Source organism: Bradysia coprophila (assembly GCF_014529535.1).
Source record: "Bradysia coprophila strain Holo2 chromosome X unlocalized genomic scaffold, BU_Bcop_v1 contig_173, whole genome shotgun sequence".
NCBI lineage: Eukaryota > Metazoa > Arthropoda > Insecta > Diptera > Sciaridae > Bradysia > Bradysia coprophila.
Window position 1 is genome coordinate 4,324,730 of NW_023503302.1, and position 12,115 is coordinate 4,336,844.

General features: G+C 35.0%; 1 protein-coding gene across 5 annotated transcripts in view; it reads left to right on the forward strand.

Moving 5' to 3' along the window:
* The window catches only part of LOC119068226 (disks large homolog 1-like), a 141,102-nt gene that overhangs the window by 4,317 nt on the left and 124,670 nt on the right, over positions 1-12,115 (forward strand). For all 5 annotated transcript variants that reach the window (XM_037171724.1, XM_037171723.1, XM_037171726.1 and 2 more), the window contains exon 2: positions 4,246-6,229. In XM_037171724.1, coding sequence (XP_037027619.1) covers positions 4,267-6,229 — 1,963 coding nt within the window. In that variant the 5' untranslated portion in view covers positions 4,246-4,266. The remainder of the gene's footprint in view (positions 1-4,245; positions 6,230-12,115) is intronic.

A 12,115-nucleotide genomic window follows, 5' to 3' on the forward strand; every position in this document is an offset into this window, starting at 1 on the left:
TTAAGCTATTTGCCATTTGTTACGGGGGGTTGCAATTCGCAAAGAGACACTAGCACAAAAAAAAGTTCTTATCAACAAAATAATGTCGGACTTATCTGTTTGTAATACAACATGGATTTACACATCTCGATGGTACGAAGGGTTTGCAGACGAATACATAAATTTATTTCAAATTGACTGTTTAAATTGTTGTAAATTTGAAGCGATTTTCGTTTGTTTTACCATGGATTATCCAAGGATTTTGGTGAAAGAGTTACATTTCGATGCATTGCAAACGAGTCACAAATATACTACACACAACATTCGATTCTTTGTGTTGAACAAATTAGCAAATCGCATTCCATTCAGTTGTTATAATAGCATTACCCATTTCAAGGTCGAAAAGCTTACAAACATTTTCTGCGTTTATCACAGCCATGACGTGCGCCCATTACACCGACAAATAATTGAGCAGGTTTTGAAGTGAAAAGGTAATTTTCGCTTGATCATTGAACAACTAAAAAATCTGTTAAAAGTGGAGGACGTCATTTACTTCCAATGGTGATTACTTTTATTAGTATAAATGCATGCATTCTACATTTTACGAGTCCCACGTAGCCATCTCCATCCTTTCTTTCTGAACTCACTCAGACCTAATCTAACTAAAAGTTTCGTTTAGAAATAAATCTTTTGAACAAAGTTGTCACCTTCTAGCTTCCACCCATTCACAAAAATTACAATCAGTTAACTCTTGAATAGAAACGAAAATAAATTGAATTGTGAAAAGTCTCGCATAAAACCTAAAGACGGTGCTTTAACTTTGTCGCAAAGTTTTCGCCATCATTTCAACAGCATGTGTGATAAAAGCTAATTAGACTAAACGCCACTAACGAATCTAATTTCGTTCTTGCGATGCAGGTATTCCATGATCTCAGAGTTAATTTTATTTCCTGGAACGGAAAATTTAAACCGAAAGTAACTGGCACCTTAACAAATATTTCATTCATATCAACGATAGAGGTATGGACTTGACATTAAGATTTTAATCTGTGTACATGCACTCCCCGTTTGCCATTTAATTAATTTTTCCCTCATACAAATCTAAATTAAAATGATTAGACTGAGACTGGCTGTTGGCAGGACATATCTGGAGGTAGGCCTAGAGCCTAGTAAATAACTTAGCCGTCAATCATTGCATAAAATCCAAATAAGTGCAGAAGATCTTCCGTGTCTGGTACATCTCTAAAAAACAAAAGTCGTATCGGACAGTCCCACGATATGGTATGGGTTTCAAATCGTAGTCTTATGAGAGACTGATATGAACACAGGTTTTCGTACTATTTATTGCACGTTACTTCCGTTGATAAGTTTTAACACCTCATTGCATTACATCCGAGGGGTAAACAGCTCTCGACGGGCGAGAGGATTTTACTTTTCGGAAAATTTACAGGATGATGATTTTCCTACACACCTGGACATTCCAGCTTAAGTCATGAACACATGAAGCTGTATCTCAGCTCAGCCAATAAGCAGCTAATGATATGGTTTCTTTTTGAAAATTATCAGAAATTATGAAATGAATGAATAGAAATATTACAAATTAACCGGAAATGGTTGCAAACGTATTTGCGGAGCTACATCAAAAAAGTAGAACTTCATGTCACAGAAATTCTGTGACAGAATGCCTTGAATTTTACCGTGATTTTCCGTGACGTTCTTGAGTCTTGAGACACTATTTTCCGAAGCTGTTCGCCCCCCGATTTTGTAGATGTAGTAGGTATGTGAATAATAGTCAGCATTTGTGAATTCTAGTTTATTATACTCAAAGTTTCGTCATCATAATTTTCTGTAACACTATTTGGAATTACTTCCATTCATTTTGCAAACCGTTGAGCACAAAATGAAAACATTAAAATGAAAATTACGTATACAAGATATCGTTTTTGCTGCTACTTAATCTTCAATTTACGATTGTTTGTAAGCTTATGTTTTGACGATCCATTTCTTTTCATTAAATTGTATCACATAGCCAGACAAATGCGTTGTTTTAAGAAGAATTTACTGAACACTTTGGTTTGTGAAACTTTGTATTTCTGACGGATTCATTGCTAATAAATTTATGATGTCGAACGTTAGCTGTATCAGTCGATGTGTCTCTGTGATTTTGAGATACCATCTTTAACAGTTTTGAATCACGTTTCCAACCAAGGACAAACTTGTACATACAATTGTCTTCTAAGTGGCATAATTTTCGGGAAAAAAGTTTCGTAAGTATGTTGCCGGTGCAACTATTACAACTTTTACTTCTTTCGAACTATGCAAGTGTTTTAAGTAGATTGATCAATAAATTTGGTATACTGTACGTGTACGTGCACATGTGATGCTATTCCATGCGAAAATTAGGTTGTCGAAAAGTTTATGTAGAATGGACGGAAAGAGAGATTACATAAAAACCTCATTTTTTATGATTTCCGCGACTTCCCTCAACTACCTCCAATCATATAATATGCACGTTTATTCATGGAGCAAATCTTTTTCTATCCGGCGATCGAAACTTCCGACAACTTAGCTATTTTTGACAAATTTAATTGAGATCACATTGCCTTCATCTAGCGATATTCGCTTAAATTTGTCATACCATACATTGAGTGAGTTCCACTCAGAAATTAAAAAAAGGAATGATGAATGAAGATTAAAAAAAAAAATCGTCGATAGCGTACACTGAGAAAAACGTTGACAGTTCTGTCCCCAGGTAATGTAATTGTGACAAGTAATGCTGTTTTTGTATGAGAAATTACATTACCTGGGGAAAGATTATCTGTCACAGGTAATAAAAAAATTTTGGCAGTGTATACGTACAAATTTTTCTCAGATGTAGCTGAAAAAGGAATAAGTTTCTGGCACGTTCAGTTTTTTCCGTTAACTTTTACTATCTCTAACCTTTCACATAAAAATCTATTACTTCAATTGATCTAAGTTGTTTTCAAGAGATCGATTTCAAATCTTTTACTTCATTGTGATCAATTATGGCACGACTAAAACAAAACTTAGCATCAAGCACATAATTCGGCATAGTTTTCTCACACACCAAAACCGTAAATCTGAAAATCTGTTTCATTTGTTTACAAGGACACAACGATAACACACACAATTAAGTTTAATGCTGTACACGTTTCAGTTCATAGCCATTAGAAATCCATTGACCGATTTTTAGATTTACTTATTTCTGTTCTGTAACCAAAGTTTGTCCTACTTAGCCGGTTAAATGCTGCAAATATTCGAGAAACATTTTCAAAAACAAAAACGAATAAATTCGCGCATCTACATAAAACATTACAATTTATTTACATATAATACAAAATGTGAAATAGTTGTTCGGAGCTTTGTCAGTTTTATGCCATCGAGTAAAATAAATTTTTATTTCTCATGTTTACGTACGGATATTAAGTATAGTTTTGTTTTCGCTAGGATAAAAGTTGCAAGCTGTATGCATGCATACGGTTGATGCATTTTTTTGCATCCTCTTGTATACTGGTTTCATTTGAATTTAAGAGTTAACAGCTACAACATGCATTTTTGTTGTTGTTAAATTTAACGTATCGATAAAAATGAGTATAACGATTCAATGTGTACTTAGGAAACAACGGGAAAAAAATAATTGGAACCAAATGGAATTTAATCTTGAATTTTTAACGTTTTACGTTTAACAAATAAAAAAAAATAATCGCGAATTTAATTGTTAAGACGGAACCTGACGTTACATAGCCTCTCGTGTTAAATGAATGCTTTTAAGAATGACATGAATTAATGCCACCACCCATTCTTTGACAGCTAATTGGTCATAATTTGAAATACATCAGGAAGTCGTTTTTCCAATCATTTCTTTTCTCATCACCTCAAAATACATATTGAAAAGTTTGTCCGTTGTAGCAAACTATTATGCCCGCCCAGCCCAAGACGCAATTTTTTTTAAACGATAAATGTCGAGAAGAAGCGGTCCAGTCATCGAGCGAGTAGAAAAAAATTGAGGGACAAAAATTTTCCGGGCGTCATGTCCCTGCAGTTATCTGAAGATTTCCATCTCAAGATTATTTCAATGAGGGACTAATATGTTCCTTAGCTATTGGTCTTTATAGTAAAGTTACTGAGTCGTTTCGATTTTTTTTTGTAGATTCATGTTATTTTGTACCTAATATCAGCGAGTTCAGACAATTGAGTGGTTATGCAATGTGTTGAGCGAAATCTTAACAGGAATTGCTTTCTTAGCCAGCAAAGTGCACGTCTATCATGACTTCGTCCAGGATAAGTGATCCGCAGACATTCATAGAAGACAGTGAAAATTCGATAATTAAATTGAAACTAAAAAAACCGAAATCATGGAACTGGGAACTGAGCACATCAAAGTCGTCGCCGAATATAAATTTTCCGAAAATTCTTTTATACGACCATAAGAACAATCTATTGGCGGAAACGGATGAATCAAATTGCATTGTTAACGACAAAAAGGATGGTAAATTGACAAACGGAAAAGTGGCTGGAAAAAATAAAATTCTGTCGTCATCGTCCACTATTTCAAGCAATAAAAACGAAACAAAACGGTCACCAAAGACCAACATTGATAGTAATTGCATTTACAACAGCATCGACCCCATTCAGAGCCACTCAGCCCAATTACAAAATGAAAGTTTGTCGCATCAAAGCAAAATCGAAACAAATTCCACCAGTACTTCAACGGAACCACTTAAATATCTTGGCTGTCGCAAACGATCCCTAAGCGTCAGTTTTAACGAGATGAAACATTTTCTGAACAATTTAAAGCATCAATTAAATGGTAGCGGCATTGATTGCAAAATAACGAACCACAGTAGTGAAAGAAAATATCCGAACAAAATCGGTTCGACTAATGAATACAAGCATTTAAACGAAAATTTCAATGAAAATCAACTTAGACGGATAAAATCAATTTCGGATATCAACCAAGCAAAAAAGGGATCGAAACAAAATCTACCTGAATCGGCAACAGCATTGATGTATAATGGAAAGGTTGGTGAAAAGGGTGCGTTACGTAAATCGTTTAAAGGAAAAGAATACACGGGAATGTCGTCATCATACCGAACAACATGTAACGTAGAAAATGTCGATGAACATGAACGAACAGCCACTGAAACCGTCAATGGTACAGACATTTTTGAAAATGATGTTTATTTAACCGGAAATCAGACAACGCTTAAACGAAATAATTTTTTACTAACGAAAAGCAAAAGTTCAATGGAAGTGGTTTCAAGTGGCGGTGACGTTCAACGAAACGAAAAGAAAAAATATCGTCGAGCACACAGCACAAATTCATTGAGGTTTTCGTCATCAATTTTGGAGCGTATTAGTGAGTTTAAGCGCCGTTCATCCTCAACGGATAGCGAAGATATTGGAAGCAATTCCACCGAGCACACACCAACAAAACCAAGATATTTTTTGAGAACCAGCCAAGCCGGTACACTGTTGATATGCAATGAAAGTTTCAAAAATAGAAAAATTCGTCGTCGACCAAGAAGTTACAGTAAAAGAAATGAAAATGGTGAATGTAGTCCGGGTAGTCGGGCTGTAAATGATGTAATTGATTCTAAAGAACGAAGTAACTGTGGGGAACACAGGGATGATACACATTTTTTTACAAATGGAACGTATAAGAGAGCATTGCCGGAGGAATCGTATGAAAATTTTGATAAATGTTCAAATCGTTATGAAACAGCTATTGCAAACATAGATGACCTGATTGCGAAAGTAGTTTCTGCTAAGCGAACAGAATCAATGAATGGACACGCGAACTGTAAAGAAAATGTTTTGGTTAAGAAAAAAAGTTGCTGTTGCAACGATGAAATACCAATTATTGATGAGCATCGAATCGAAAATGAATTACACAAAAACGAGAGTGTTGAAAATGTAATTAAAAACAGAGATAATCAATTAGACAAGTGCATTAATTTCTCCGACAGTGTTGGTAGTGAAGTTGTACGAGAGAAACGGAAAAAAAGGGCAAAAAGTTTGGGGAAAAACGGTTATTCAACGAATAAGTGTAAAAACGACAGTTGTGGGAAAGTGCAAAAGTTTTCCGGAAAAGTTCGATGTAGAAGTGCAAGTGTTGGCAGTGAATGTCATTCATCTTCGTCATCGGAAGAAGATTTGTCTATGAGAAATGCACAACGCGGAAGATCTAGAGTGAAACGGCGGCGTCGACAGCAGAATCAACTTCAAGGTGAGATTTTACACTCTAAGTTTCCATTATGCTTTGAACGATGGATGGAACAATTGTAATGAATGGATGTATAATTCAATGACTGTTTTTGGAACCGGTGGCCATAAAATTTATTGTAGGATGTTGTATAAGAATGACGTTCGATCATAGATGGGAGACATACTCTTTGCATTAGTATTTGTTGACTGACGTCATTGTTTGGAAGCGCTTATTTTGACGAGTGTGAAGTATGCAGCGCTGAAGGTGCACTAGTCAAAGTAACAAAGCACCAACAATAGCCTACGTACGTGGTTTTATTCGAAGCCGCGAGAAAATCAAATGCCTGTGACGCAAGACCCATTACAAGAATATTTTAAAAAAATCTGCAATTGACTTCAGATAATGCGTCATTGCCGTGGGATATTTCTATAACACAAAAGAAGCCTTTTCCAGCATTCCATGAACTGTTTTACGCTAAAGTTTTGCACGACGTCAAAAGAATTCAGTTTTACCCCTCACTGTAAAGTGAAAAGAAAAGCTTTTTCCCTAGGTCAGTAATCGACGTTCATTTCCATATATTTTACCATCTTTTCCGATGAGCGAAAACTTTTTTCGTCGAAAACAGTAAAATTAATGCTACACAACCCAAGACGTCGTTTAGGAAATGTTTTCCGTTTTCGTATAAATCGACTTTCCATTACACCATAGACTATAAATGACTAATTAATTAAATGTTGTTCCTTCTCTCATTTAATTGCAATTATGCCATTCTTTATTTTAAATGAAGGCTTTGCCGGAATGCAGTCAACTTGAAAATTCTATTTTGTGATAGCTCGACTGAAAGTAATTTTCAAGACAAAAAAAATTTCAAAAATAAAAATAGGTCAGTGGCAGTGATACACTGTTTTGTCACGGTATAAATAAACAGAATACGGACATTTATATTCGCAACAACAACTTTTACCAATCCATATAACAACAGCTGTTGTTGTTTTATAATCAAAAACCAAATTATTTTGGTGCGTGGGTTTATTTTGCACATTTTTTATTGTGTTTAACGAGAGTAAATTTGGAAAATATATTATTTATAAAAGCAACTCAACACAAAAACAACAGACGAACGGAAAAAAATCCACGACGTCAGATGGATATTGTATACACTGTTGTATACTGTTCACGTATAAATATAGTTCAGTAACGAAAAAATAATCGTTTCCTCTATGTACTCGCTTATATAGTTTGGTTGTTTAGAGGAAAATCAATAGGTTGAACTTCAATTCACAAAATCAATTTATGAGATTTTTAGACTCGCACGATATGCGAAGTATTTTGGATTTGGTGGCGTTACAAATTAACCAATTTTATCTGAATTAAGTTGCAGCGGTAACGTAGAAAAGTGTGCAAAGTGTATATTTATAAGGGTAGTATGGATATATGGGTAATATAGATAAACAGCCAATTAGGTTTCTATTGCCTGTAGAAAACGTTTTCAGATATAGATTTCGCAGTGCAAAAGGTTTCAAAAACATACAATCTTCTAGTAGATAAAAAGATGATTTTTATCCCGAGGTTTGTAATGGATTTTACATGCTGAGGAAGTCGAAAGCAGTGCTCAAAAGATGAAAAGTTTGGGTATCGACGCATGTAGCTTGTAAATCTAATTGAAACCTTTGAATGTGGAATCGTGTGGAATTTCTTTTAAAGGTATTCACTTAAACATAATTTCCAATTCTGTTCCAAAACATTGTACAAGAGTCTAATTTTATCAACTTATCGCCCACGTATTTGAGCGAGTACCATATGAAGCGAAGTATAGGAAACCTCAATTTTTTTCGGTGCTTCATTCTTTGCGCTCTTTCTCTATTTTTACTTCACTCTGAGTACTACCGAAATCGATCGTATTTTCTAGTGGACATTTTTATATGTGCCTGTGCCTTAGGCTAGTTTTTTTTGTATGAAAAAAACATTTGTCGGCTACGGAAAACCTTGACCCCCTCAAAATATTGTGCCATTAAATGCATCTCAAATATATTTATTTTTATTTTTTCATTCAGCCTTGGCGGTGGAAAAAATTCAGTAAAGAGCAACTTTCCCATACAATTTTTTTTTTCAAAAAACTTCAATGATTTTTTTCACCGCTAAAGCTGCATGAAAAAATTTAAAAAAATATATATTTGAGATGCATTTAATGGCACAATATTTTGAAGGGGTCAAGGTTTTCCGTAGCCGACAATATTTTTTTTTCATACAGTCAAAAACTAGCCTACTGTGCCTAGTAAGGTATTGAACCCCAGAAGCCACTTTCACCACTTTCAAAAAGATCTTCGATGTTTGGGCTAGTGAGAGCCGAATATACATGTACTTTTATTAAGAAAATTTCTCCATGTACACGAGAAGCATGGAGTGTGTGGTGTCATTAGAAAGGTAATTGCATGTACTTTCGGTGAAAATAGGGTCTTAATGGATTTGAAGTTCATCTACGCTGAGATATGAGCAGTTGAAAGAAGAAAAGAATTATTTCAGGAACATCTATCAGTTCATCTGCATCTGCACCGGAAACCGTAACAACTATGTCCAGGGCCAGGTAGACACATACCGTAAGACAATTGATTTATACCATAGGAATATAACAGGGGAATTTGAGTATAATGGAAAGGTGTATTTTATTGCCCGTTATTGCCCTCATCATTTAGAAGTTCAACACAAAAGCTATGCATGCCAAGAAGTATATCAAAATCGAAAGAACATGACCTCCATATGTAACAAAAACGAAAATTGTCGTCACTACAAACGTTAATTAAAACCAATCTCGCTTGCTATACATAACACTTCTACTCTCATACTTCACTGAAATCAATCAGCACATCTGGTATAACATTGTAATTTTTGACATAGGTAAATAGCGTACATTAGTCAATGAAAAGTTTTGTATTTCGGATGATTTGTCAATAAATAGGAATGAGGAATACACTTAGTCTTCAACGTTTCCGTTAAAAATCCATCAAGTGACGTAATTTACGTTTTCGCTTAATCTCGAGTAACTAAATTCTTCATTTTACCACTATCCACCTCATCAAGTACACGTGGACATTCCAATCAATTGCAAGCACAAGTGTTTAAAACGAGCGAAGTGAGTTCTATCGAATTGGTTTTCGTACGAGTCTCATACTAATATTTAGGCAATACGAAATTCCTACCAAATCCAATATTATATTAGTCATATGACAGACAATGTGTTGTATATAATGCCGACAAACATATGTTTCACATTACAATATATATATATATTTACTCGAGGCATTTATTTATACGAACAGACTTCTAGGTGTAAAACACATATTGCTTTTTAACTGCCGCTTATAAGACAAGATGAAATTATGAAGTGACGTCACACGTCTATTTGGTAAAGTTTTTATTAAAGGAGAACTGTACGTGCAATTGTATTACATTTAATTAGTATATGAAGCAATTCATGATCCGTGACTAACGAAATGTCTTTTGGAGTCGGTTCACTAGCAGATAAGGTAAAGTGACCATGAACCATGAAGTGTTGCTTTAAGAAAAGTCCTTTATAAATTTCGTGCTATTTCAAAGCGAAATTTCGTTCGTCATGGGACAGCTCATATCATGGAATTCGCCATATATCTACACAACGTGTTTAAGTGTGTATCACAAACAATTTCGCATTGCAAAACTGGCGTAGTGCATATCAATTCTTTTAACTTTTATTTTAGACTGATTTATGCCGTTATAACTCTGTCTATTAGTTCGTTAGTTAGTTTAGTTTCTATAAATAAATATTTTCCTAAGAAGCTTTTAAACTAATGACGTTGCAAAAGAAATTTTGTATATTCCATAATATTTGAAAATAAGATTAATGATTGAAAACTTTTCACTTTAAAGTGAGAATATAATAAATTGATGTGTATGTATAAATCTATGGAGTAGGAGTTAAAAGATGAATAATTAAATTTATGGGTTAAGTTCCTCTTTACCATCAAATGCTCTACTTAAATTCATTTTGATATATTAACGACTGTTTAATCTTTGAATAGTGTAACAGTGCTGGCATTCGATTGGCGTCCGAATACTAGAACAAAAGCACTGTTATTCGGTCGTTCGATTGTTGAATTCAGTTTTGTAGTTTCACTATCAAGATTTTCGTTTCAATTGTTCTGTCTATCACTGTGCTCCGTGAATTAGTTTATAGCTCACCCATAAAATTTGCTTGCGAATTTTCAGACGCTCTGATGAATAAGAAAAACTGATTAAATTGCATGAATTGAGAAACGTTATCTCGGATGTGGATGTGGTAAGCTCCTCGACCTCGTCTGACCGTTTACTCCCATCCTTGGTCCTAGATCCCATTTTACAGTTTTACAAGAATTAATAATTAAATAAATAAATTTTCATTTTGGAAATTTATTGTAGCTTTTCGGCAAACAGAAATCCTCTGAGGAATTCTTCTCAAAAACAGCAGACCGAAATCGAACGCATTTTCCATTGGAATTTTTTATATATACCCAGTAACGCATTCGACTCCAGAAGCCAAAACTACTTTAAAAAAAAAATCTTCGAAGTCTGTGTGGCTTGGCTGTGTAAGGTGATCAAAAACCGAAAACATGCTCATTTTTTTACAAAAATTTCTCCAGTTACGTGAGCCGTACAGGGTCGTGTGGGTGTCTTTAGAAAGATAATTGCATGTACTTTCGTGGCCTTACAGGGTCTTATTGGGTTTAAAATTCATCTACACTGAGATATGTGCAGTTTTTGCTTTTAAACGAAAAAAGGCTGAAAACTTACACTTTTCTTACAAAAATATGTCGAGGTAGAGTAGGCGATGCAAATGTGGAACACGTTCGTATTGTGGGACACCTCATTAGTTTTATAATTACCGCATTTCTACAACAATTTTTTATTTAAAATATAAAAACAGCGAAGCTGCAATCACTATTAGCGAGTTTAATGATTCTATTGAACATTTTAACCGATGCCAGATCCACTTAAAGATTTCAACCGTTTAAAAAACAAAATCACTCAGCATGCTTTTGATTTCGATGTCATAGTAAAGTCAATAAAACCTATATTGTTTCGGCTTATACAGTTTCGGCGTTCACTGTTTTACGATATTTAACTAAATTATTATCAAAATTCGGCAGGTTCTGAGGTAAATATTGAAAATTCTAGGATTGTAACTTGTGCAGTTAAAGTGAAACACCTGAATGATGTAATTGTGGAACACTTGATAATTTAAAGGTCAAACAAAATGCCGAAAAGAGGAACGAAGTCACGCGAATGGGACAAAGATAATATGGCCTCAGCTATTAGAGCTGTTCAAAATAAGTCGATGGGACTTCGCGCAGCTGCAAAACGTCACGGTGTTCCTGTAGGAACTTTGCATCGATACATGAAGTCAGAAAACCCTTGCTCGAAAATGCTTGTAAAAATGGGTCGAAAGCCAACACTCGGAGACGAAACCGAAAAGCAGTTGGTGAAGTATTGTCAACAAATGGAAAGCATTTACTTCGGACTGACACGTTCTGACATCAGGAGCATGGCTTATCAGTTAGCTGTGAAAAATAACCTGGTGAATAAATTTTCCCAAGAAAAAAATATTGCTGGTCGCTATTGGCTCAAAGGGTTCTTGAAACGTCATTCGGAGATGAGTTTTCGTCGCCCCACGGGTACATCCGTTGCTCGTGCTAAAGGATTTAACAAGGACAGTGTCGATGAATTTTTCAAAATACTTGGAGATATTTACCTCAAGCAAAAATTCCTGCCGCACCGCATCTTCAACGTCGACGAAACAGGATTCTCCGTTGTTCCGAGCAAACATCCGCAAGTGCTAGCATTAAAAGGAAAACGTCAAGTTGGATCAATCACATCTGCAGAACGGGGTTCCTTGAT